Source organism: Mauremys reevesii, linkage group 23, assembly GCF_016161935.1.
Source record: "Mauremys reevesii isolate NIE-2019 linkage group 23, ASM1616193v1, whole genome shotgun sequence".
In the NCBI taxonomy this organism is placed as follows: Eukaryota; Metazoa; Chordata; order Testudines; family Geoemydidae; genus Mauremys; species Mauremys reevesii.
Genome location: NC_052645.1, coordinates 12,338,155 through 12,365,431, shown reverse-complemented (window position 1 = coordinate 12,365,431; position 27,277 = coordinate 12,338,155). Strand labels below are relative to the sequence as shown.

The window sequence follows — 27,277 nt, the reverse complement described above, 5'->3', positions numbered from 1 at the left end:
CAGGGCCCTGGGCTGGAACCCGGAGTAGAGGGCAGGCCCGGGTTCCCCCCAAACCTCCCAACTCCTGATCAAACACAGGAGGAATTGACCTGGACTGTGGCTTCTACCAGAGGGGAAGGTCTCTGGGCTGTTTCCCGACCCACAGGGTGAATCTGTGAGGCGAGCAAATCCCGCCAATAGGCGCAGGACCCACCAAGGTAGAGGAGGAACTTTGTCACAGAACATAACGGCCACGGAAACACCACTCGATGCTCTTTATTATGATCATTCATCCGAGACCAGCACAAGCATCACACCTGATCAACACGAGCCATGTGTTTCTTGACGAGTATTAGTCTCAAATATGCTGGCACCAGCTACTTTCCCCAGACACTGCTCATTTTAATGCAAGGCTACATGAGTGCTGGAGTGCATCCAGCCCAGCGAACATGGGGCAGATACAGCTGAATCAGAGCAGTTGCCTTCTGCAACTGGAGTTTGGAGAGCACTGGGTGGGAAACACAGATGTGGCACCTCCTGGCTTTGGAAAGTCAAACGATTTTGTTTGTTGTGTCACTCACCGGCATGAGCAGCCAAGGTAGGAAACATGGTCCAGAACTTGACAATGGGTATTAAACGTGCAAAATAATTTCATCAGCCCTTTTCCACTCACTGCATAGGGCATGGCCTGTGCAAACTAGTCCTGGACTGCCTGTTGGTAGAGTCTTGAGGAGGCATCAGCCAGGACAACGTTATGGACACATCTTCTGCTCCACCACACATTTCCCAGATTTAGACATTGCATCCATCCCTGATGCTGCAAGAGAAGCCCCTTTTACAGGTACAAGCATGAACACCCCATGCTTCATCCTGCATCCCTGCTCTTACCACCTGGAGGGCTCTGTTCTCACAGGGGCTCTGGGAAAGAGGGTGGGAGACGATGCTCTGACCACAGGCTCTGCAGCAACTCTTCTCTCCCTGATGTTCTTTGCTTTGTGCTTTGGAGGCACCAAACCATGAATACGCTGGACATGGTCTCCATCCAAGAGACAGTCCAGGCCACATCAGAGTCATCCCAATGGACCCAGCAAACATGACAGACCTGGCATTAATCCAAGCCACCCCTGTCTCCCGCCACTCCTCCAGGTCTGGCTTTGTCCGACTAGAAGCTGGTATTTCATGGCGCGTGCTCCTTGGAGCTCCGACCCCTTGTCCACACTCGCTCCTCGGCATCCCAAAGACAGAAGCGTCTCCTCCGTAAAGCAAATAAATCCGCCCCCCACCCCCATTACAAAAGAAGCATTTATGCCGCAGCTCCACTAATAGCTCCACGGTTGCACGGTCCGGGGGCAGATTCCCACTCGCAGCTCCATGGTCCCGCTCTGGCACAGCTAAGGAGGCACTGACTGGTTAAGAAGAGAATGGCGTCGGGCTTTCAAGAAGGCCAGCTTCACTGCCCCCCTGTTGTACCCTGATGACGTGACATCCTCTGGGTCAATCATGTTCACCTACCAAAGGGAGAAAGAACATGGCTGATGAGCAATGGCCAGTTCAGAAAACAGACTGCAGCCTTTACACCTGCAGCCCCTTGCCCTCCTCCAAGAGGCTTGGGATCTCACGCTAGCTGCACATTTAGTGCGAAGGGGCCACAGTATTTTCAACTGCAGCTGAAATCAGTCGGTGCATAGCCCTGAACGGGGAGTGAAATTCACCCAGGGCAGAGAGACAGCACAAGGCGTAGGCACCACTGACACCAGCTGAGAATCGGGCTCTACACTGTACCTTCTCCAGAGTCATCAGCGTGGACAGGATATCTCCAGACCTCCCAGCAGCCACCTCGTTGCCAAGCAGGCCGTCGGAGATGTTGGTGTTCTGGATGTTTCGCAGCACCCTCTCCTCCTCCTGTTCTTTATTGAACGCAATGGACCTCACTTCCTTGACTATTCTGTGGGGACCAAGCCAGGAGAGTAAGCAGTGAGCTTCTGCCAGCAAGTACATTCACCTCCAGTGCATCTCCTGCAGCTCTGGGAACATCCGCTTCCACCGCCAAACACACTCATCTCCAAGTCTCCACTGTAGGACTTCCACCCCCCAAATGGCCTTGGCTTCCATTCTCCCATCCTCCAGGCAGTAGGGAGCAGGGCCTTAAGGCCACCACTTCAGATTCTCCTTCCCCAGGAAACTGCACCACCACATGGCCCCCAGCTCTCTTTCCTGGATGATGGTAAGGGGCAGCTTGGGGAAGCTTTGCCTGTTCTGTTACTATATTCTTGCCCCAAGGTTACGATAGCCCATACCCCAATGCTGATGGCCTGTTCTCACACAGACAGTGAAACCATGTGCTTCTGTCATCCTCCAATTCTCTAATCATCCTAGGGCAAGGCTCTGAGCTTTGCCCTTTACCCACCAACTCTCTTCCCTGGGTTTCAAAGTCATGCTCTTCCACCAGCACTCTGCTGCCGCAGAACCCAAGACATGGCACTTTCAAGGGTGTAATGTTAATACCTGAAGATCTGTCAACTGAGAGCCATAAGCCCCACCACCCTGCCACTCACAGGATCACAGACTCAGCTCTCCCCCCACAGCACATAGGTCTCCCACTCTAGAGTCTGGGTGGCTGCATCTCCCCTGTGTTGCTTTGATGAAGTGAAATATAACTAAATGACCTGACCCTGCCCACCAGGGAGATCCCAACCCCAGCACAGGAGAGGGGCGTGCGCGGAAGGACCTACGTGCTAAGCTCATCCCGGATCTCTTTGTATCGTTTCAGGTTCTCTTGGATCCCTTCCAAGATGAGACAGAAATCGTCACAGGTAGCTTCAGTCAGATTGCCCAGGTTGCCGTACATCAGCGGCATCTGGCGATGCGTCATTGGGGTATCCTGCATCACTGCTTTCAAATGCACCAGGTTGAGCTCCAGAGATGAGTCGTCACCCCCAACATCGGACTGAAGGAACATAAGAATGGCCATACTGGTTCAGACCAAAGATCCATCTAGCCCAGTATCCTGTCTTCCAACAGCGGTCAATGCCAGGTGCCCCAGAGGGAACGAACAGAACAGGGAACCATCAAGTGATCCATCTTCTGTTGCTCATGGAATTTTCCAATAGAAAATGCAGTTTCCACAAACATCAACATTTTTTCCAAAATCAAAAAAATTTCAGCAAAATTGACATTTTCCACAGGAAAATGTCAATTTTGCTGAAATTTTTTTTTGATTTTGTCAGGAAAAATCCAAGTTGGTTCAACCTCGGAGTATTTCATTTTACTGAACTGATCCCAAATTTTTCTTTTCAAGCCAGTTGCAACATTAAACACCCCTATTGTGGCGTATTCTCTCCAGCGGACTGGGCTCTTTGAGGGATGATAAGATGGACTCCCCTCTAAGCCAGCTGTGTGGTGCATCACAGGAATCACATGGTGCATCGTAAGACATTTAGTTCAGCCAGGGATCTGGCCAGTGGTGAAGAATGGGGGTATTGGGCACCCGAAATATAAATCCCATGAAGCAATGCGCCACAATAGGGCACAGCAGTTTAATGTCAAACTGGCTCGAAATAAAGGGTTTTGAGTTAGTTCAATGAACCAAAATTAGACATTTCTCTTTCAGCCGGCTGATGCGTTTAATTTCGATTGAAAATGTCAAGTGGAAATTTTTCAGAATATTTCATCCTGAGCAAAGCGTCGGGGTTTCGACATGTCCTCGCGATTTGGGACTCAAGCAAATCTTGGCATATCGGCATTTCCCCTGGGACAGAAATTCCAGAACTTGGCTCAGCTCTGTTTGGTACCTTTGTTGATGAGATCAGAGAAGGGACTGGTTTGTGCTCAACCACTGCCGTGGTGTCATAAAGGCTCTTTCTGGTTGAAATTAACCCCTGTGCAGGTTCCAGGGTATGTCCCTAAGGGTATGTCTACGCTAACAAAAAAAAGGGCCCGGGGGAGCAAGTCTCAGAGCCTGGGTCAGCTGACTCCAGTTGTGCTCCAGGACTAAAAACAGTTGTGTTTAGCCTTTCCCACTCGGGCTGGATTCCAGGCTCTGAAACCCAGTGAAGTGGGAGGGTTTCAGACCCAAACCTGGTCATCTACACTGCTGTTTTTAGCCCCTGGCACAAGCTCCAGGAGTCTGAGTCAGGTGACCCAGGCTCTGAGACTTGCTGCCGCTGGTCGATTCTTCTTGTAGTGTAGACGTACCCTCAAGCCTCCAAAACAGATCTTCAGTGGAGTGCCTAGACCTCCTGTTGGCTCTCAGCACAGGAGTGCAAACCCCAATAGGAGACTATAGTACAGCTGGTAAAAAAAGGGGCTCCTTGGTCAGATTACACCTCCCATGATGCACCACAGGCTCCCCTTCTGGAGAGAAGAGGCAGTGCATCATGGGAGATGTAGTCTGGCTGGAGAGCCCAACCCATAGAAGTGAATGGGAACAAACAGCAACTGAACTACAGCTCCCATGAGGCACCATGGCAGCATTTCCAAATGTTGATTTGGGGGCATTTGTGTTTGGGTCTGTAGCTCACCCTAAAATACAGGATCTTTGAATTTTTTTCAAGCTACAGCGCTTTGCTTTAATGCTCTAGGGCCAGATCTTGAGGTTCTTCCTTCATCAATGTTCACGCTGACCTTACTCAGGTATAACTCCTAGTGGGAGCAAAACCTGAACAAAAGCCTCAGGATTCAGCCATCACACTGGCTGCGTCCACCACTTACCTCCCGGTCCACGTACTTGTCGGGGTGGAGGAGCTGGTCTCTTTTCTGCTTCTCCTCAGCGTAGGCGAGCATTGTCTGCTCCAGGTTTGACGTCACCACGGCCACCAGCAGGTTGGTGCAGATAAAGGCCCCGCCCGTGATGAAGATGAAAAAGTAAAGGGCACCCCCTATTTTCAGGGTGATCCCCTCTTCCCTGACAGGGACAGAAGGAATTCATTCATGGGGGGGTGATCAGCAAAACCTTCCTGTGAAGCCTTCAGAGACTTATGGAGAGGGGAGTCCCACCCTTCCTGCCTCTGTGCCCCAAATCAGGAGAAGGGGAGCAGTCCTGCCAATCTCTCTCTGAGCCCCAAGCAGGGGGAACCACCCCCATTTCCCTCTCACCCCCCCCCCCATGTGGAAGGAAAAGCAGGCCATCCAAGGCCCCACCTGGCGGGGTCAGACTTCCAACTTCTGCCCAAATGCCCCAGGCGTTGTCCCTTGCTCGGATCACAATTAAAGACCCTCTCAAATTGGCTTGAAATAATTAGGACAAAGGAAAGGGTTTGATCGCAGAGGCTTGCTTCTGTCTACATAACAATCCACTGCCATGGGTCACCAGCAGAGCCTGAACCCCAAATCTCTAGCATAAACAGCATCAGTTTCTACCACCTGAGCTAAAGGAGGGACGTGGTTAGCTGGTACTTGTAGTAGGCTCTTATCCTCTGAGATGGAAGGAGCCCAAAGACCCACACTCGCTCTCCTAACATGGGTTACACTACCTGCTTGTGGGTGTGTTCGTGTGCACGCATTAGCTATCTCTGGGTGTGTCTGTGCATTGCGGGGAGGAGGAGAGCGTTGTGCTGTTTGCTTGTGCGTGTGTGTCAGTTGGGGTGCACTCCTCTTGCAAGAGTATGCTGTTGGGGGGGCTTGGTTCCCTATGCTGAATGTGGGGGTGCGTCTGAAACCTAACAGGTTCACTCACTCAAAGATCTGGTATATGTTCAGCCATCCATCCTGCGTGAGGCAGATGAAGAGCGAATACAAAGCCACCCCTAGATTTCCAAAGTGCATCGGGACCAGATTTCCAAAGAGTGTCACTCCGAACACTGAGAAGACCTGCAGAGAGACAGCGCTGGCCGGAAGCTCTGGCCAGCTCCCGCCCGAGACCCATGGTCAGCCTCAGCCAGCTAAAATGAGCAGCCCCAAAATGTACCGTAAAACAAACCCCTCGCAGACCAGGGCTTGGAAGCAGGTGGGCGCTTCCGGAACTAGGTTCCCCTCTCTCCCTCCTTGGACTCTGGGCTTGTTCTAGGAGGATCTACACCCTTTCGCCATCCAGCTGGTACCTTGCTCTACACCCGGTAGAGTCCAAAGGCAGCTCAGAGATCCCTAACCAGATCTCCCCATAGGCGCCGACTCCGTGGGTGCTCCAGGGCTGGAGCACCCATGGAAAAAAATGAGTGGGTGCTTAGCACCCACCGGCAGCCAGCTTCCCCTTTTTCCCCTCCCCTCCAGTGCCTCCCTTTCGCCGCCCACCAATCAACTCCTCCCCCTCCCTCCCGGCACCACCCACCTGCCACAATCAGCTGTTCCGGGGCATGCAGGAGACACTGGGAGGGAAGGGGGGACGGGATGGAACTGAGTGGGAAGAGGTGGGGTGGGGTTTGGGGGGAAGGGGCGGAGCAGGGGCGGGGCACCCTTGGGGCAAGGAGGAAGGCAGCGCCTGTGGATCTCCCATTTACTCCTCCAGGTTAAGATGGAGGCTCTTCGATGCCATCCACCAACGGGCCAGCTCCCGCCGCTGTTTGTGAGAAGGCCCACTGGGGAGGGGAAGGGAACAGGAGGAAGTGGAAGAAAAGGAGAAGCGGAAAGAGAGAGGAGAAGAAGGGAAGTGGAAAGAGAAGGAAGGAGGGAGAACTCCAGTTTTATACCGGGCCCCACCCAAAGGGCTTGACTGTCTCACCAGCATGATGACAAAGAGCAGGGCCATGATATTGGCCATGTCTGGGATGGACTGGAGGATCACCCGGATCATCCTGGCCAGCCCCTCGACCAGCGTGCAGACCTGCATCAGCCTCATCACCCTGAGAGGAGACAGAGGAGTCGTGAGCAGCTTGTGCCGGGAGGGAGATGATGCCAGGCCCACGTGACTTGGAAGAATCTTCTTCGAAGAATCTTTCGGGCCTTCCAGCCTCCAAGCAGCTCCTGCCACTGCTCAGCCCAGCAAGGAGAGCATAGCTCAGCACAGGAGTGAGAGCCGAAATCTGACAGCCAGGAGTTCTGGGTTCCGCACCCATCTCTGTCACTAAGGCCCGGTCGACACTCAAAAGTTAAGTCGCCCCGCTACGTCGCTCAGGGGTGTGAAAAATCCACACCCCTGAGCGACGCAGTTAAGCCGACCTAACCCCTAGCGTAGACAGCGCTAGGTCGATGGAAGAATTCTTCTCTTAACCTAGCTACCGCCTCAGGCAGGTGGATTAATTACAGTGACAGTAATGAATGCTCCTGTCGCAGTATACTGAAGCACTGCAGCGGTACTATTGTAGCGTTTCAAGTGTAGCCTCCCCTAGGGTGACCAGATGTCCCGATTTTATAGGTGAGCAGATGTCCTGATTTTGGGGTCTTTTTCTTATATAGGTTCCTATTACCCCCCACCGCCTGTCCCGATTTTTCACACTTGCTGTCTGGTCTCCTTTCCATATTGTACTGGTTTTCTTAAGACAAGAAATTCAGCTAAGTTTGGCTATTTGGACTCTTGAACATTTTTAAGAACAAAACGGGTGTGTAGTCAAGCAATTGGGTCCACCTTTGAGCCAATAGGTACGTCTACACATGCTGCAGCTATACCTCTAACTCAGGGGTCTCAAAGTCCTGGCCCTCTGCGGCCCGAGAACCTCCCCACTGAGGCCTGCGGAGGACAGACGCATGCAGACACGCTGCCAGCCATGTCTGCTGCAGGCTCCGCCCCCCGCAGCTCCCATTGGCCGGGGGAGAGGGCCAGAGATATCATCACTAGTCGCTGGGCAGAGTCAGCCATGGAGGCAGCATCACTTTTTCCCCCACAATGAATAGAAACAAGTCAAAATTCCGAACACAACTATCTGACGCACACCTTGCTGCAGTCCTGCAGGTTTCAACTGCTCAGTCCCGGAAGCCAAACATCAACAACCCGACAGAACTGAAGCATTGCCAAGTGTCTGGCAAACACTAAAAACTGATCTGTGTTTTACCAAGATCTTGTCAACAAACCAATAACAACAGCAAGACACGCTATAAGACAAAGTAGCCCTTTCCCTACCTGAGGACCCAGAAAATCTTTTGGTTGTTCAGCACAGGGATGAAAGGCCCCACGCAGAGATACGCCACGATAAAAAAATTGACGACGTTCCAACCGTCCTGCGGAAGAGAAAACCCCACCCTGAGAAGCAGAGGACAAGCAGGGCTGGTCAGCACGGGCCCTAGGAGCAGTGACACTGCACATTGCACAACAGAGCCCTGATCCCAGATTGGGGCCTCTAGGAGCTACCGTAATACATATAATACATGGTACTAATGTGAGAACAGAGGGAGGGGGTGCAGCTCAGCTTGAAACCTGCCAATAAGAAGGGCCAGATCCTTAGCGGGTGTGAATCAGCGTCGCTCCATTGAAATCAATGGGACAATTCTTATATCAGCTGAGGATCTGACCCATAAAGACATCTCTGAAATCTGACTTTACCACTCACCGCCAGATCAAGAATGTGAAGGATTTTACATTCTATTCCCGGCTCAGTCGTAGTCTGACTATGTGATGTTGGACAAGACGCTTACTCTCGCTGGGCCTCAGGTTCCTCAGTTGTTAAATGAGGTTAGTGCTCCTTACCCACCTTTCAGTGTTCTGAGGTCTGATGGATGAAAAATATGCATAGGCTGATTCTCTGCTGTCCTACACCTGATGGAGTCCTTTACGTCAGTGCAAAGTGGATGTGCGACACCACTGACACCGAGTGATAGTGCTGCCACATCCACTTTGCACTACACAAACGACTACACAAGGTGCTGGACCGTGGAGAATTGGGCCCTAGGTAAGTAAGTGTCTAGCTTTGAAACCTGGACTGGTTTTGTTTCTTTTAAAGCCAATTCTATTCCAGAAGGCCCTTGGCACGGCCCAGAGACGTTATTCATGGTTCCACACAGATATGAATAGCCTGTCACGTATGCTTTTAGTCATTTAACTCTGAAAATCAGTGGTAACATTCTCACTGACTTTAAGAGGAGAAGGAGCAGGCTCTTAATCCGTGTTAGTTTTACTGCAAAGCCTCTAAAACATATGCCATTATAATCAAGCAATAATCTGGCATATACTTAGTGCTTATATTGTTCCTTTCATCCCAAAGCATAATTAAGCCCCTTTGTTGTAGGTAAGGATTATTAGACCCAGACAGGGAAACTGAGTCACAGAGAGGCAAAGTAACTTGTCCAAGGTCCGAGTGATTTGATAACCAAGAGTTGAACCCAAGAGTCCTCATTCCCAATTGGCTGCTTTAACCACGTCCCCTGCTTAGGATACTTTGATTGGTAGACCAGATCCAATCAAATATAGGGCGTTGATTATTTTTGGTCTCTTAACGATGATCATGGACTGCAGCCGTCAGCCCTTGAACAGCAGCAGGTTAGGAAACGATGTGGCAGCCCGGAGGCTCGGGGAGGAGGCGGCTCCGGGCTGGCGGGGGGTGGGCAGTGATGTGGGGCGCAGCGGAGGGAGGAGGCGGGGTCTGCTGTTGCAGAGGACGCCCGCAGAGGTAGATGCTAACGCAGCTGCGAGTGGCCCGTCCCCCCGCCGGAAGCAATAGTGTAAATAAAAATTGGGGGGCACCACTTTTTGGCACCCCTGAATCTTGGCACCCTAGGCGGCCGCCTGGTTCACCTAGTGGTTACACCGGCCCTGCATGTTGCGGAACGCTGAGACCTGTGCAAAGCCTGGCGGGGCAGCTCAGATAAGAGGTACAATTCGAGGAACAACATTGTAGGCTTTGGAGAGGGGCCTGGAAGAGTTGCAATGGGACCCTGGGAACGGGAATGGAAAAATAACAGGAATGTGGCTAATGGCCCAGGAAATATTGGATCTAAACAGCCGTGCTTAGCGCTTACCTTCCAGTACAGCCAGAATCCATAGTACCAGTTGAGAAGCACCTCACAGGTAAGGACAGTCAGGACAATGTTATCGATGGCAGAGAACAACCCATAGTATTTCTACAAGAGAAAACAGAAGAAAAACCAAACTCAGCCATGTCCCCAGAGGACTCTGCTTGTGTCTTCCTCACACTGTTCAACTGCAATCAAAACCAAAATCAGTCGTGGCAGTTTCAGTTCAGCAAAGTGCTTAGGGGTGGGCTTGAATTCAATGGGGTTTACCCACATGTTTGAAGTTCAGCACACACGTAAGTGCTTTGCTGAATAGGGAGGCGATTACTTACGTGCTTAAGTGGCTGGCTGAATCGGGGCCAGGAGGAGGGACGTGGACAGAGGGGTGGGGATGATGGACAGAAGGAGAAAAGGTATAATAGAGAGACAAAGAAAAGAGCTACAGTCAACTGAATAAAAGGTAATAGTAAAAGGAGAGGGCAAGAAAAAAATACAGGTGAGGAAAAACCTCTGGCAATAGGAAAGACAACAGATTAATTTAAAAAAAGAAAAGAAATCACAGAACGAGTAAGAGGGTCAAAGCAACTTTTTTTTCCTTTGGAAAACTTTGATTTTTGGGGGGCAGAAATTCAAATGCCGAAATATTTGGGCTGAAAACTAAAATAGTTGTGTTTGGAAATACTGCTGTGTTGCCTCATGGGAGTTGTAGTTTCAGTGTCTCATGCTCCCATTTCTCCTCCATGGGACAGGTTCCCTGGTCAGACTACAGTTCCCATGATGCACCGCAGTCTCCTCTCTTGGGGAGAGGAAGCAGTGCATCATGGGAGTGCCTGGCCATGCTACATCATGAGAGCTGTAGTCCAGCCAGAGAGAGCTTGGCCTATAGAGAAGAATGTGGCTATGAGGCAACTGAATACTCAAGGAGCTGACTGAGGAGATACCTGAGCCATTAGCAATTCATGGAAGTTGGGTGAGATTCCAGAGGACTGGAAAAAGACAAATATAGTGTCCATCTATAAAAAGGGAAATAAGGACAACCCGGGGACCAGTAAGCAGACCAGTTAGCTTAACTTCAGTAACCAGAAAGATAATGGAGCAAATAATTAAGAAAACAATTTGCAGACACCTAGAAGATAATAAGGTGACAAGTAACAATCAGCATGGATTTGTCTAGAACTGAATAGTAGTGGGGGGAAACGTTCACAGTGAAATCTACTCAGCGGTGGAATCAGCTCCTGGGGGATTATAACCAATCTGGGGCAGAGACCTTCTTTCAGTCAATGTCTGTACCACATCTAGCACAAAGGAGCCCTGCCCCTGGATTGAGGTTCCCCAGTGCTGCCTCAATACAAATACATTTTCATAAACTAATTAAACGATCTACTTGCAGGTGCTCGGAAAATCCATCCAGTCCTCAAAGAGGGAGTGGGCAGAACACGCTGCATTCTCCCTACATCACAGAGGCCTTGCTTGAAGTGCAAAACTCACTCAGCCTTAACTCGGGGGACAGCAACCGGTGCGTCCAGACTAATGAACAAATGGGAGCCGTATCGCTCGGGAATTTGGAAAGCAACAAGCATAATGCATGAGAAAATTACTGGGAGGAAACAATCCTGCACTAGCTGGAGTGCAGTGCCACACAGCTGGCATGGGTAAATCACGCCACTGTGGAGAGATCCACTTGTGGCACAGAGCCAGCATGGCAGCTTCTACACTCATCCCCTCCAGGCTGCCAGGGGAAAGAGGACAGAGCCAGGCCTTCCTTTCCCCAGTGGTCCCCAGCCATTGTATTGGGCTGTTAACTGCTGACTTCATCTTAAGTAGCCTGAAGCTGAGGCACTGACTTTGCACCCAGCCATCCCAGGATTAAGGGACCTTTGATCTGCCTTTGCCCTCTCGTCGCTGTCTGAACAAGGATTGGCCCACTGGGTCTTTTCTCTCTCTAATTGGAATGGCCCATAAGGTCTTTAGCAAAGCACTAAATATAACCAACGTGGGAAGAAGAATAGGAGAAAAGGAAAAGAGGAGCGGAAGCATGGAAATGAAAATAGCTCTTTAGGGTAGCAGCCCTCACGATGTATACGTACAGCACCTAGCGCAACAGGGCCCCGATCTAAGTCCTGAGGCGGCGGAGTCTGAGCTTGTGCTTTCCCTTTGCTCAGAGTTTGCTGCGTGTTGGACCGATTCAGACATTGCAAACGTACCTCTTCGACCTCCGTCTCCGTCCGGCTAGCAATGATGAGCGCGTTGCCGATGATGAGCGCGGCAAGCGTGATTTTAAAGGCGGGATGATTGAGAAACCTGCCCATGCACACCTTTGAGACAAACTCCTCCACGTCCCAGTTATCCTAGGGGGGAAACAGAGAGCTGCGTCACTGCCAGAGTGGAAGTGGGACGAGCCAGCCGTTTGCAGGAAGAAATTCCAGTCCCAGTTCTGAGCAACTCTTCTTTCCTATTGTGTTGCAGGTGGGGAGCAAAGGGGTGTGGGGAGGAGGGAAATTCCATTTCACCAAGGGTTTCTAATAGCAACGGAACCTGAAAATTTCAAAATTCTCCACAAGGGAAAAATCCACATTAAAAGAAAAATCATTTTGGGTCGATCAAAACATTGTTATTTCAATTTCAACCTTTTTAAAATGTTGTCTTGCAGAACTCTCCTTGTCAGAAACCATGACGTGGCGGGTCAAGGCCTAGTGGTTGGACCAGTGAAAGACGGGCCTACTAGTTGGTGCGTTGATAGTCGGTCTGGGAACTGGAGCCAGAGGTCAGACCCAAGAGTCAAAAGTGGGGTCAGAACAAGGCAAGCGTAAGGTTGGAAGATGGATTGGCGCAAGGGCAGGACTGGGAACGAGGCTGGAGCTGGTGCCAGAGCAGGCTGAGGCCTGTGGAGTCCGTCACCACTATCAGGCAGGGGACAGTTCCTCACCACACAACGACGTTGGCCAGACTGGCCGGCTCATTCGCCTGTGAGGCTTATATACCTGCCCTGAGAGTCACCTGACCAGCTCCTGGCTTGCGGATTGGCTGGCGCCTCGCACAGGACGGACTCATCACCACATGCGGCTCAATCAGGCACTAGTCCAGGGATGATTCCTCCCCACATTATATTAATACGATACAAACAAAATATTCAAAACGAAAATTCGTTTCCAAACAACAAATTGAAATACTTTGTTCAGAAAAGGTCTGAATCTCCCCCTCCCCGCCCCGCCTCCTTCACCTCCCCCTGTTTTCTTCCGGTCTGAAACGCCAGCAAAACTGCCCCAGCGTGGACAGACCCGCATGTGCCAATGGAATACAGTTCGCCACGTTTCTCCCACCAGCTCACCACAGTATAACCCCTGGGCTAACACACTGTGGGTCCTCTCTGCCCTCAAGTCGCTGGACCACACACAGGCTATAGAGTGTCATTCAATGGAGCTGCCTCTGTTTGCTCAGGCACTAGGGGCTGCGAGCCAGAGGTTCTGGGTTCAATCCCCACAGACAGCGTCTCCTCCTGGGGTCTCACGTCACAGCAGGAAGGCAATGGCCCGGTTCCCCAAAGATCCCAGTATGATGGGTGCTGAGCTCCTTTGAAAACCTGGCTCCAGCTGTGGGCACGTGAAGATGTAGCCCCATATGGTGGGTGAGTTCCCTTTGTCAGTACCAATACAGGACGCTCAGCTAAAGAGAAAAGGATCAGGATAAAGGCCCGGATGCACCCAGTACAGCGTCTTCTCCCACAAACAGGCTCCTTGGCACATCCCAGACCTTGTAAACGATGGAGAGGCTCAACTTGCTGTCAACATCGAGCACTGAAACAGGAGGCAGTCTGGTGTAGGGGTTAGAGCAGGGCCCGGCTGCTGGGAATCCTGAGTTCCAGTCCCAGCTCTGCAACCGATGTGCTAAGTGACCTCGGCCAAGTCACTTTCCCTCCACTGGACCTCAGTTTCCCCATCTGTAAAATGGGGGTGTCCCACCTCTATCAAGGGTTGGAGCTCTGCAGGCAAAAGGGGCTAGAGGAACAGATGGTTAATCATCACCATGAGCTGTCAGAGCCACTTAACATGGGGAGCAGCGAGAGTAGGCCGTCTCCCAGTCCTGCTCTCCCGCACGCCTGTGGGCCCAATCCCAGTGCAGTGTGCTTTGGATCGAGCCACAGCCAGCGTCCCGCAGGGGAAGGGGGCAGCGTGTACCTGGACGCATATGATGTCTCTGCAGTTGATCTTCACCTCTGCTTTCTTGGCTTCCTTCTCCTTGTGCATGGTGTGGCGCCTCCACTGGTAGGAGACATGCGGTCACACACGCCCTTTCCTCACCCCCAGCTTACCCCCACCCCATCTTTGGGCCCCAGTCATCCTTCACGCCCACAAACCCATCCTAGCTTGCCAGGGGTTACACACCCACCCCATCGTGGGCTTCCCATGCACTGGGGGACAGGCCAGAGGGCAGGCAGGGCAGTGAGGCAGGGTCCAGCATGGGCTTCCAGCTGTGCACATCTGTAATGTGCAGGAAGAAAACACATCTGGAAGAGGAGGGCCTCTGTGGTGCCAGGCACAAGAGGGATGGTATGGGGTGTGTGGGCAGAGTGCTGGTCCCTAAGGGGAATGGGCTGCAAACCCCTCTGTCCCCCAGGCCAAGGGCGCCCGCCCCTTTCGCTCACCAGGCGGGACCCCAGATAAGCAGCCATCTCAGCTCCAGCATGGTGCCTCGGAGTTGCACCTCCTTGCCTGATGTCAGCCACCGGCATTATGACATCACGGTTCTAACCCAATGGAAGCGTCCTGCCGAGCATGTCATCACCGGCCTGCTCTCTCCGCGGTCACCGCTCCCTCCCGTCCTGGCAGGGGAGAGAGGAGCAAAGCGGCTAGGGAGGGCGGTCAGACGCTGGAGCTGGCTGCTGGGGACGGAGAGAGAAGGAAAGAAGAGCTGAAAAAAAGAGCCAGAAACCAGGAGCAGGTCTGGAGAAGAGGGGAGCTGGGCAGGGGGAGCCGGAATCTGGTCTCATCCCCTGCCTTTTAAACCAAAGTAACGTCAGTGACTCAAGTGGAGTCACTCCTGATTGACCCCAGAGTAAAGGAGAGAAGAATTAGCTTCCTTGGAGGCCGCAGACTTTAGCACTGCTCTCTGCCCTTTAGGCCTGGCACTTCACATGGGCGGACCAGTCTAACTTTGTCGGTTAGGGGATGGGACTTTTTCTGTTCTAGTTAGAGCAGGAACTAGCAGGGCCTAGTGTGGAGTTTACTCTGGTATAAAGATGCCTTAGGACGGTACAGCTCAGCCCCCTTCCCGCCCAGGAATAGCGATTCTGGGATAAGCCCATTTATGCCAGCGTGACTGCATCCACACTAGGGGACGCTGTGCCCCTAGAATGTGTGGGTGGACACGGCCTTAAGAAGTGCTGCTGCTTTGGCTATTAACACCGGGTAAAATGAGGCCCAAGCCTGAATCGCTGTCAATGCCGGGTTTTATTTGTGCCACTAAAACAAGGGAAACGTGCCAGGTATTACTGCCATTACCCTAGTATCGGAGTGCCTCACACTCGCACAGCGCCCTGGGAGGTAGGGCGGTGCTGTTATCCCCATTGTAGAGATGGGGAAACTGAGACACGGAGCAGCTAAGTGACTTGCCCAAGGTCACACAAGAAGTCTGTGGTACAACAGGGACTTGAACTCAGGGTGCCAAGTCCTAGACCACTGGGCCATCCTTCTCCTACCATGAGTAACTTTCTCACTACTGTTTCATGCAACATCACACATGTCCAAAGATATTTACAAGAGTCTAGAAGGAGGCGGCTCTAGGATGAGATTATACAAGGTGATTAGGGAGGCTTTTGTTCCTTCTACCTGGTTTTATGAACACTGACCCCAAGCATCCAAAAACCATGAGTCAAGCTCCCCCCAGCCCTCCCCCAAAAAAATCATGAGATTGGCTTAAAAATCAGGACTTTTTTAAAAATAATAATTGGGGTTCTTCTGATTTGCCTTCTGGTGAATGAAAGGGATGGAGGCTGATGGGGAGACAGGGTGGGGGGAATGAACAGGGGACAGAGGCTCGTGGGACTGCGTGGGGGGACTGAGGCTGGTGGAGGACACATAGGACAGGGTCTGAAAATGAACTGAGAAGGGGGTAATGGATGACAGGGGATGGTGCCCCCGCCAGAGCTATCAGCTAATGCGCTTCACCAGCAATCAATCCACACCATTCAAAAACTAATACTAATAAAGTTACAGGCCATATGCAAACTACTGGCAAATATGCAAATCATCTCATGACATAATTTGCATTCAGTGTCACACAGGTGGCTTCCCCAAACTTGGCACTTTAGCATATTGACAAGGTCCCCCGAGAAGGGCCGGGGCCCACGGTCCTGCCCCTTTAGGATGTGACCTTGCCAGATTCCTCAAGCCTGGCCAGAGACGTGGCTCGGGGAATCCCGGGATGGGTCAGCCGCTGACCCAGCACTAAGCCAACGCCGCAGCGTGAGGCGTAGATGGCCCCTCCAGTAGCCCCCTTTCAGATGAGGGCTCGTCTGCTTGTCATTAACGATCCCATGACATTTTCCGCAAGGCAAAGGGGGATATCCCTGGTGCCGTGGCCAAATTCCAGCTGGAGCCACTGCCTTCTGCCAGTGTCCTGTCCTAACAATAAATTCTTGTATCAATATCAGCCCCGTCCAACCTGCCCCCCCCACCCCGTCTACCAGCATCCACGCCTCACCCGATGCCCGACTAGACCTCTAATTCATAGACTCAGCTCCCAGGACCCATAAGTGCTAGCAGGGTCGCCCAGAGGATTCAGGGGGCCTGGGGCAAAGCACTTTGGGGGGGCCCTTCCATAAAAAAAACTTGCAATACTATATTCTCGTGGAGGCCCCCGTGGGGCCCAGGGAAAATTGCCCCACTTGCCCCCACCCCCGGGCGGCCCTGGGTGCTGGAACTAGGGATGCTACCACACCCCCTAGCCTGAAGTGGGTTTAAAGTTGGGTTCAGTGGCTCTGAGTCAACACCCCTGCCAGGACCCGGTCCCCTTGGGGTGGTCGAACCTCTACCAGTAGGTTATTTCCCTCCATTTTCATTTTTCTGCCCGTAATCGCGCCCGCTTTGGTTGGGCCTGCAATTGCCCTTTTGTCCCAGCAGAGGCCAGCGGAAGGCCGAGGAACGGGGCACGGCCGGTTCTCAGCCCAACCCCGCTGGAAAGAGGGGACAGCAGAGAGACCCACTCGCGCTGGGTTATTACCTTACCTAGTTCTTTTCCAGTGCATTCCCCACGGGACAGCAGAGGGAGGGGAAGGTGGGGGGGGAGTTGTGCCAATTAGGGGGAGCAAACGCCCCCTCTTCCCCCCCCACCGTGGTCTTTACACTTGCTCAAAGTTCCACTGGCCATGGAGTCCCTGCTGCGACCACTTTTCAGCCGTCGTCCCGTGGTAACTCAGTCCAGCTGCTGCCAGAGTAATCCAGAGCCTTGCTCTGTGTGCATGGGCCCAATGCCACTGAAATGTCACCCGTCCACCCCTCTGTACAGATGGAGGGTGATCAGGCCACACTGCAGTGAGTGGTCTTGCAGCTTGGTGCATGGGCTGACAATGCCCCTCAGATTTGGCCCAGCCACCCTCCAGCCAGACAGAGTTGCGGCCGGGCAAAATGGTGCTCCGACATGGTGGACAAAGAATCTGGTCCTGGATGGTGAAGCGCAGGGGAGTCTGCCAAGAACTTGACCCCTGGTGGCACTGGCTCATGTGCTGTGTGGGTAAGAGAGAGCAGAGACTTCCCAGCCAAAGGAAATTGGGGGTCCCTGCATGGGAGGAGGGGGGACAAACAGGGACTGTAATTGGATCCCCACCAGGGGGGTAGAGACTGGAATTTGCCCCCTCCTCTCAAGGAAGATCTGAATTGGTGTGATTGGTTGCAGGGGAGAATGGAGGTGGGATGCTTTCCTCACCGAACAGAAGCCTTTTCAGGGTTTGGATCATAGCATAGGCTGCATTTCCTTTGCTTCCTGCAGATTCAAAGACTTGTTATCAGAGATTAAGTCCAGCTGGAACATTCAAACCTGGATTTTTTATGCCCTGCATGTTCAGACAGGTGGGGCTCCGGTGATCTGGCTTCGGTCCACGCTCAGCTTCTAATGCTTGCGCATGTTCACCAGGCCCCTCTCTGGACTGGTCTTTGCTGCAGCGTTAGCGCGAGGTAGAACTCGAGTGCTGCCCTTAACCCGACTCCCGTCCACACCTAACAATCTCTAGCTCGAGTCAGGTGGTGTATTAGACCCAAACTAACCCGCCCGTTGGTGCTGCTGATACTCCAGCTAGTAATGCAGCGGGGACAGCTACTCTGTGCTGCTAACTAAATACTCCGCCCAATGTATTTGCTCAGTCACCTCAGCCCCGCAGCCAGGGCCGCCGAGAGCGGGTTCGGGCCCCAGTGAAAATTTTTTTTCACAGTTGCTCTCTGGTAACCCTACCTAGAGGCCTGGCTCAGGAACCCAGCCCCATTGTCCTGGGAGCTGTACAGACACAGAGCAAGAGGCAGCCTCTGCCCCAGGGAATTTGCGATGGAGCACAATGGGGTGCTGGCTGGTCCATGCCTGGGTTCCCAGGCTGTGCAATAAAATGCTCAGTGACCAAGTCAACGTGGTGAGACGTGTTTTGTAGCATCCTTTGCCCAAGGGCCACAAAATGCTTGGAGTGACCTCGTCCCTCTGCAAAGGGCCTGTCCCCTGTCCCCGTCCAGTGCCTGCCATGCTGCCATCGCCAGCAGCCCCCTTTCAACTAAGCCGGTGACATCGACCTCAGGATCCCATATGTATCTCGGAGACCACACGCCCCCAGCCAGTCATTGGCTGGTGTAAGCCACACCCACTCCGTGTGGCGCTCTGTTTCCCTCTAGTGGCCAGGAGGCCAGAGACAGAGGTGGATGAGCCTGCTTCAGCCTGGCTAACAGACACAAACCCCATGCTTTGGGTGTCCCTAAACTGCTAACAGTCCAAAGCTGGAACTGGACAACCGGAGATGGATCACTCCAATAATTGCCCTGTTCTCTTCATTCCCTCTCAAGCATCTGGCAGTGGCCAGTGCCAGGAGATGGGCTAGATGGACCATTGGTCTGACCCAGTATGGCCGTTCTTATGCTCCAGTGAGCCCCCTCTGTATGAGTCCTAGAACCAGCCACCGCCTGCATGGAGAGTTAAATCCCCAGAGGCCAGGGAAGGGAAGGAGTGAGGCTGAGGATAGGGAGGAGTGGGCATCCTTTTCTCACACACGCCCCGCTCCCTGATGCCATCCCACACTGCCCCTTTCTTCTTCCAGGGACACTCCATGCAGGACTGGAGAACTAATGGGCTTGTGCCATCACGGCTACCCAGGATGTGAACCCTGATTAGCCATGATGGGGAAGGGCTTATCTGGATGAAATCAGAGTGTTTTGCTCTGCATCCAGTTCACTCAAACACCTGCCAACGAGTTGGAAGGAACAGGCTTTTGTTAAAGAATAATCCCCATCCCTACAATTACAGGCAGCAAGAACCACCAACACACATCTCTGACTCTTCCAGTGAGTCCTTCAGCAGCACGGTGAGAAGGAGCAGCCTTGTTATTCCTCACATAACCAACTTTGAAAGCACTTTTTCCCATCACAACAGCACAAAGCCATATTTTGTCCAAATGGCAAGGAAGATCTCATGGTTAGACAACTGCCGGGGACCTGGGCTCATTTCCTGGCTCTGCCACAGACTATGTGTGACCTGAGACAAGTTGTTTATCTCTATATGCCACAGTTCCCAGTCTATAAAATGGAGATCAAGATCCTTCCTTCATCCGTCTTGTCTCTTGCTATGCACACGTACAGCGCCTGGCACACTGGGATGCTGTTCTCTGCTGGGTCCTGCTGTCATCATTTATTTTCCCTTATTCAGGTTCTGCCCTCCCAACACCACCACAGGGAAGAGTTGAGGAGAGAAAAGGCAAATCTGTCCTGACTCGATAAACCCCTTCCAAATATTTCCTTATCCACAATTATTTCGGTTAGGAAAGATGGTCCTTTATCAATTATCAATTGGTATCAAGCCAGAATTCCACTAGGGGGCAGTAAAGGAGAGCATATAGCAGCCCCAAAGGCGCTGCAGATGGTTTTTGTCTTAGGTTGTGGACCGAACTCACTGTACCCAATACAAGCCGATTCTCGCTGGGGTGAGAGAACTGGCTTCATTCGACACATGCACAGATTTTTTGCATAGCAATCTCGACTGGGCGAAGGAGTCGCATTTACGCTGGTACAAATAACAGCACTTTAGGGATCAGGGTCGTCCCCCCTCTAAAGTATGATTGGTCAATAACAAAGCGACCATGACACATTTTAAGCCCTTGGCTGGAGAAAGGCCATCAAGGTCTTTTGATGCTGGGGTCATTTTCCCTTTAGTCTCGGCCAGCCAGGAATTGCCTATCGGATGCATAGAGATTGGAAGGGGGCTCAGGAAATTAGCGACAAAGGTCTTTCCTTACCTGATTGCTGAGTCAAAGCCAACCCAGGGAAAGATGTCGCTCTTCACTGATGGCTTGGCGGCCTGTGTGAAATGAGTTTGGTGGGTCTCAGTCAGGATCACGACAGCCATGTCCTTAGCATCTATTTTGCCGGCCTGTTGGCAGTCCCAGCAGATGGACTGAACAGGTTTGGAGATCGAACTCCTTCCTCGCCCCTCGAGAGGGCAGGGCTGAGTCACCCTAGCACTTGTCTAACCTGAGCTGTGGAATCACAAAGGCCGTGGGCCCTGGGTTTTCAAACCAGCTCCTTTCACCTGCCCTAAAACGACTCAAACAACAAAGGAACCTCCCCACCCCCTCACCCTCGACTCATCCTTATGGGCCTGCTCCATGGAGGTCAATGGAATGATCCTTATTGACTCCCAAGTGCTTTGGCTCAGGCTCTGGTAGACTTTGGGTTGGCCAAACCTACCCAATATTCTTCCCACTCACTGCTCTGCCCCCTGGTCCGAGCTTGTGCCTCCCGTGACCGCGGCTGCAGCTCCCCCAGGAAGCCGGTCTCCCCACTGAGCCACGCTGCCCAGGGTAAAGATGTTTCAGACAACGTTTGATCCCCGACAAGCCGGGAAATGCCGACAGACTGCTAGCTCCGGCAGGGCCCCCCTGCCACTGCAGCTGGGACGCCACCCAGGCATATAATTATATCTAATTCCTCCCCTGCCGCGGCTGCGTTAACAAGACCCGCAGCTGCATACTGAAGGGGCAATTAATTGTCTTTGCCCACGTAACCGTGGTTACAAGATTGATACAGGTGGCGGATATCGATGGCAGGAGATCTGTGGCGGCTAGAGGACGGCACCGGAGGCAGTTTCTGGCAGTGTCGTAACTTTGCGGCCGGGAACTAAGGTTTTAATCAAAACAGCAACTATCGAGAGTCTCGCGGGGAAATAAAAAATCACAAGAGCTGGCAATGCTGGGGATAGTGCCTGTCGGGATCAGGGCCCGTGGTGCTGGGAAGTTGTACAGACACGTGGCAGAAAGACGGTCCCTGCTCCGAAGATCTTACGCTCTAGGGGGATACATCAAGCCAGTGGGGGGAGTGCAGGAGAGCCCTTAGCAGAGCCTTCACCCCACTGCGGAGCCCTGCAGATATTCCCCTCCTACATCAGCAGGGACCCATGCACAGGGCAAGTGTCCCACGGGCAGCAGAGATGCAAACTGTGGAATCAGCAGCTTTTTACCCTTGCTCCGTATCAGAGCTGGGCCCAAACAGACTCCTCCTCCGAGTTCCTGGTACTTCGGATCTCAAAGCACTTTATGCACAGTAAGGAGCAGAGCTTGGCAGCCTCCCCATGGCAGACAGGGAAGTACCATCATCCCTGCTTGAGAGGGGGAAACTGAGGCACACAGAGGGGCAGGGATGTACGGAGGCTGAGCAGCAATTTAGTGACAGCTTGTAGGTAAATCTGGATGGGTGGGGGGCAGGGCTGGGGTTTGGTCCTTACTTGACAGAGTCAGAGAGGTTTTGCAGTGGGGCAGGGTGGGTGGGCAAGTTACTTTGTGTTTCTGCGCCTCAGTTTCCCCATTCTCCCCCCTCCCCCCCAAGGTGCTTACGCGGACGACAAGCCGGACGTTCAAAGATGCTGAGCCCCACATCTCCAGCTCACGTTCATGGGGTGCCCACCTGGCAACGCCACCCAAATCGCCTGCTGGGTGCAGTGAGATCTTCAGGTGGAAGGTGCTGGTGCAGAGGATTTGTGAACCTACTGAATGAATAAAACAGGCAGATGGGCTGCCTGGACGCCGTCTAGGGGGCCAGGTCTGGCTAAGCATCCGCGCCAATTGGATGGAAACCATCACCCCCCTCGCCCCAGCCCCACTCAGGGCTGGTGGATGTGCACAGGATGGCGAGTCAGCCGTCTCCTGGGATCCACTCGAGGCCCCCGGCTGACCATGGCCCAACCCCAGCTTGGCGTTTCCTGCATTGCTGAGACTGGATCCAGGGGGCGAGATGGGACCAGCTCACTAGCCCGTAACCCCAGGCAGAGCGAGGACGCTCCCTGCTCCCAGGAATAATTCACAAGGGGCTCAAACTCACTCTCGTCTAGAGTTACAGAGGAAACATCCAGGAGGCCAGTGAGTGTGCACGTTGTCGTCAGCTCTGGCCCAGCACCGCACACCGGGGCCTGGCTGCACACAGATCGCGGGCTGCACCTGATGGAAACAGCCAGGGCCACACACGCCGTGCACTACAGCGTGTCGGAGACCGGGGAGGAAATCTGTAGCCTGCATGACACATGGAGGCAGGTGTAGCAAGGGGCCTTGACAGCTGGTGAGTCAGGGATGCTCCTCATTAAGGTGGGGGTCTAGCAACTGTAGGGTGAAGCCACGGTGACAGGGCAGAAGGGTGAATTACAGGAACCGACAGAGGGGCAGGGCCAGGAAAAGACCACTCTTTTCCTCCATACCTGGCTGTATTGAACGGCAGTGTTGTCTAGTGGGTGGGGCACAGGCCTACGAGTTGAGAAACCTGGGTTCCATTCCCCCCTTTGCAACTTGCCTTGGGCAAGTCGCTCTCCCCACCCCTACTTGCCTCAGTTTCCCTATCTGCAAAAATCAGACTGCTGTCACGGTACTCGCCTCCCTATGCAAATTGCTTTAACCAAGGACGCTGATCAGAGGTAATTATTACATCTCAGCCCTTGTGCCTGTTTTGACCAGAGTGCAAAAGCCGCCACAAGGTGACAAAAATATCTTTTCGAGCCTTAAAATGTCTGGGGTTTGCATCAAATAATAATGGAACAGAGGGGCGAGTGGATGCAGTACATCCCTGCCAACACTATACGGCCCCCGGAAGTGGGAAGGGAGGAGAAAGGCATTATGACAGCATTTGAGTTTGCCTGACTAAAGAATCCAGTTTAAGTATCCTGAGTGGCTGGCACATCTGCCCAGTAACAACCTTTGATCTAGGGAGGGACATTCGTGTGCAAGCGCCGTGTGTATCTGTAACCAAAAAGAATCAGGAGGGCAGAAGTCACTATAAACACACCAGAGCGTGAGCCCACGTTAGCTCGTAAGCCCTCTGGGGCGGAGCCTGGGGGCGCTGTTCCGAGGTGGCTGCACAATGGGGACCTGATCCGGAGTGACATTTTTGGGAGTTCCTGCAAGCCGCTCGCCAGTAACCCCGGTCTCTCTTGGGGCCCCGACACGCCGTTGGAGCTCAGCAGCGACGCAGTCTGAGCTGCGTTTTCGGCAGGGAGGGCAGAGGGAAAGGGACCTTGGATCACCTGGCGTTTGCGCTGAAAACAACTGGGGCCTGTCCGCAGTAGCAGTCCGACCACTTTGAACGCCAGGTGAAACGGGTGTGCTGCCCACTGCTCAACAATGGGTCATTTCTCTAGCTCGCGCAAAAATCCATTCTTAATAGGTGTCTCCAGGCCACTTCTGTGCCTCAGTTTCCCCATGTGTTAAAGGGGGATAACACCCCCTATCGCAACACGGTCGTTGTGATATTCATTAGTACTTGAAAAGTGCTTTGAGATCCCCCATGAAAGGAGCCCACAAAAGCTTATGCTCAAATGACTGTGTTAGTCTCTAAGGTGCCACACGGACTCCCGTTCTTTTTGCGGATACAGACTAACACGGCTGCTACCCTGACACCTAGGATTATTATTGAGTTTGGCAATCCAGGCTTGCTGAGACGGAGCTGCTTAGAATTGAGGAGAGCCATCTAGCCTTGGGCCCAGGTGTTTAATCAGAGGGATTGCGTGGAGATAAACAACAGAGCGATTGTGCGCTTTATAAACACCTCTAGCCACTCCCTGCGTGTCCTGTGGGGGTGGGAAAGGCTGTCTGCGACACTTCTTTCCTTTGGATAAAACGGGGCATGATGACAATGATTAGCTCCCGGACTGGTACCGCCCACCCCGCAGCCGTGATCTCGTCAGATCTCATACGCTTAAGCAATATTGGTGGGCTGAGTCAGGCTCAGCGCTGGAATAAAACCCAACCGAGCGGCAGACAATGGCTGAGAAGAGGTTACTGGTCACAGAGGATACAGTGAGACATCAAACCAAGGGCCTGACCGCAGAGGGTCTTTCCAAAACCACAGGGCTCCTTTTGCAAGATTTGTGGTGATCTCCCCAGAATGGGGCCAAATTCCAGTTTGGTTAAGGACAACGTTCCCTCCTGCTGTTTTGTCAGTTGGCTACAGCATACCTGTTCACTTCCTGTCCTGAACTGTTCTGTTGCGCTGTTGAACAGCTACCATGCTCCACTCCAGAGTTGGCTGCATTTCAGCCGTAGGTGAAACGGCCTCTCCGCCATATAGAAAAAGATCCCCTATACGAACGCAAGATTGTTTGGGTGACGAAACTGAGACGATTCTGCAAAAGCGACAGTTACCAATACGGCATTCGCTTAGCAACGGCAGGTCTGTGATACCACCCCACTGCTGGGGTAGATTGAACTCCAATCTGCGGCAGGGACCTCACCCCTTTTTGGCTCCTAGCCGATCCCAGCCAGGGGTGCTGAATCCCTACGGCTCAGTACTTTGGTCAGAAGAAGCAAAGCTTTGGAACGGAGCCTGCTGCATCCTGTGCAAAAGTACTCTTAAGTGTCCCAGGAGAGAAGCCCGGCTCTCTTCTTCCTCTGTGTCATCGGGACTCCAGAAAGTTTCCCGGAACAAATGGAACATCTTTCCAGCCATGTGCAGCTTTGATTTGCGTCTGCTGCCTCCTCCTCGGGCTGGGCGATGGGAAAACAAGTGGTTTGACTCCCCAGTCCCTCATGGCTCCTCTCTGCCACACACGCGCCTCGGGAGAGAGGGGGCTTAGCACACCAGGGGACCCGGTGTTTAAAAAAATCCTGGCCCCTGGTGGGGCAGAAACGCTGAGCCATGATCCTACGCTCCCTTACGCTGGGCCCGCCTGGACAACCATAGCGCTAGTCCGGATTTACGCCAGCGTGGGAGCAGAATCAGACCCTGGATTTTATCTGGCCTGGCACTTTGCCTCCCATTGCATTTTCCTAGGCTCTGGGGCTGGGCAAAACCCACTCACCAGCAGGGCCGTTGGCGGTGGGGGGAATGGGACAATTTGCCTCAGGCCTTGCAGGGCCCCCACAAGAATATAATATTCTATAGTTTTGCAACTTTTTTATGGAAGGGGCTCCCTGAAATTGCGTTGCCCCAGGCCCCCTGAATCCTCTGGGCGGCCCTGATCTCCAGGCCCATCTGGGCTGGGCTTTTACTCTGAAGCCAGGCTTGGCTCCAGCCGCCCCCCCACCTGTTTTTAACTCCCCTTTGTGTTGCAAGGAAGGGGAGGGGGGGGGCGTAATGCAAAGTTGCTTTAAATTAGCCAACTCCTGACACAGAGACTAACCCGGGCCTGGCTGCTGGTGGTGGGTCTTGGCAGGGCCTGGAAACTGATGCAATCAGCTGTGATTAACAGAGGGGAGCGGCTGGGGATGACAGGGCTCCCCCACCTGTGTTTGCCATTGTGTTCCTGTGAGCGGTTTGCAGGTGTGTGCTGGCGCCGGGCTGTCTGAGCTCCCGGCCCCGCTCCTTCCCCTGCACCCCGCCCCCTCCCGCGCTCTGGCTCGCCTCCAATTCCAAGTCCATCCCGCGCCTCCCTCTCCCATTCACACGTCTGCAGACAAGCCCCGGGCCCGAGAGCACAGGGCGGCCTCGGTAACACTTTCCAGCCCTGCTCCAAGCCCCATCAATTACGCGTGAAATGCAATCCGGGGCGAATTCCTGGCTTTTCAGGGGAGGGGGACAAAGGGATTTTTTTTTTTTAGGGGGGATCATCTCTGTGTTGCTCTGTTCCAAGGAGCTTTCAAACATTCACTAGCTGGAGAGTTTTTCTTTGATCCCGTCAGGCCACACACCCAGGGCCCCGAAAGGGCCAAGTTTGGGGGGGCGCCCTCTTTTGGGGGGGTCTGACGTCTCCCCTGTGTGTGGGTCGGGAGACGGGGCGTGTAGAAAGTCCGCCTGGCCTTAAACAGAGTGCGTGAGTCTTAATCCACTGCCCCAAGATGTGGGCACCCCCAAACATGTGAACTCCGGATTCTGATTTTCTGGCTTGGACCCACAAGTGTCTCTTAGGGTTTATTCCTCAGCTGGACTGTGATCTTTCAAAAATCCCCCCTGGCCCCTCTTAGCTGGGCTGTCCTTCCCATGTGAGTCCCAGTTCCAGGTTGGTTAATAACATCCCCACGGTATTTTCAATTGAATATCCCCCATCAAGTGAATATCCCTCTTCAGTGTCCTGTCCTAAATTGTTGTGTAGCGCTGTTAAGCAGCTGCCATGTGCCACCCCAGAGGTGACGGCACTTAATCCCAATGCAGTTTGCTCTGTGGGGGGCAGGACATGCTTTAGGGATTCCTCAGGGGTGTGCACAAGGGGGCACAAGCAGGGGCACTGGCTCCCCCAGGAATTGGTGGGGGCACAGAACTCCAACTCCAGAGCCTCGGCGGGGAGAATGAGCTCCTCCAGCTCCAGGACTGTGGGGTGAGGGCGAGCTCGTCCGGCCCTGGGGCCGTGGCAATGCCCCTCCAAAAGCTATAGGTGCTAAAACTGGGGGTGCTGCTGCACCCCCAGACTCCAAGCGGTTTCTATCACATAAGGGTTTACAGTTTGGTTCATTGGCTCTCAGCACCCCCACTATACAAACTGTTCCAAAAGCCGTCCAATTTTTATTCTTGGGCGGCCTGAATATTTTAGATCCTGGCTGCTCTGCATGGCATAAACAAGGACTCGCCTTCCCCAACCCCGCAGCTTTGTGTGCCATCCTGTGCGCTGTTGGTGGGCTAATGTTCTCCACCCCAGAGGTGGCTGCATTTCAGTGGTGTACATCGTTTACAAAGCTCGTTGGGATCCGTCAGGGTGCTACAGACACAGGAAGGGCTGGAAACAGGCAGAAGCCAAGAAATTCACATGTAAAATAATAACCCTACTTCGCACTTCTGCAGCCTGCTCGAGCATTGGGCCTTTCAAATGAGGCCCTCAAAGTGCTTTACAAACC

At 53.0% G+C, this 27,277-nt stretch overlaps 1 protein-coding gene and 1 long non-coding RNA gene across 2 annotated transcripts; one reads left to right on the top strand and one right to left on the bottom strand.

The window, feature by feature from the left end:
• Positions 1 to 125: 125 nt before the first annotated feature.
• CATSPER4 (cation channel sperm associated 4) lies at positions 126 to 14,653 on the bottom strand. Its single transcript, XM_039511169.1, has 11 exons — positions 14,438 to 14,653; positions 13,971 to 14,054; positions 12,000 to 12,143; positions 9,802 to 9,903; positions 7,970 to 8,067; positions 6,635 to 6,755; positions 5,654 to 5,787; positions 4,690 to 4,882; positions 2,712 to 2,926; positions 1,762 to 1,924; positions 126 to 1,487 (listed from the first exon to the last, which is right to left on the bottom strand). Exons 1-11 carry the CDS (start codon positions 14,522 to 14,524, stop codon positions 1,371 to 1,373), a joined length of 1,458 nt encoding a protein of 485 aa, XP_039367103.1. The 5' UTR covers positions 14,525 to 14,653; the 3' UTR covers positions 126 to 1,370.
• LOC120389031 lies at positions 14,559 to 19,540 on the top strand. The gene is made up of 3 exons (XR_005590719.1): positions 14,559 to 14,733; positions 17,779 to 17,858; positions 19,288 to 19,540. It is a non-coding gene; the product is annotated as an uncharacterized LOC120389031 (long non-coding RNA).
• Positions 19,541 to 27,277: the final 7,737 nt, after the last annotated feature.

Coding starts and splice junctions, on each gene's coding strand:
- CATSPER4 (XM_039511169.1), bottom strand. CDS start 14,524: ATGCCGGTGGCTGACATCAGGCAAGGAGGTGCAACTCCGAGGCACCAT. Junction 14,055..14,437: donor CTTATCTGGGGTCCCGCCTG/GTGAGCGAAAGG, acceptor GTCTCCTACCAG/TGGAGGCGCCACACCATGCA. Junction 8,068..9,801: donor GATTCTGGCTGTACTGGAAG/GTAAGCGCTAAG, acceptor TCTCTTCCGCAG/GACGGTTGGAACGTCGTCAA.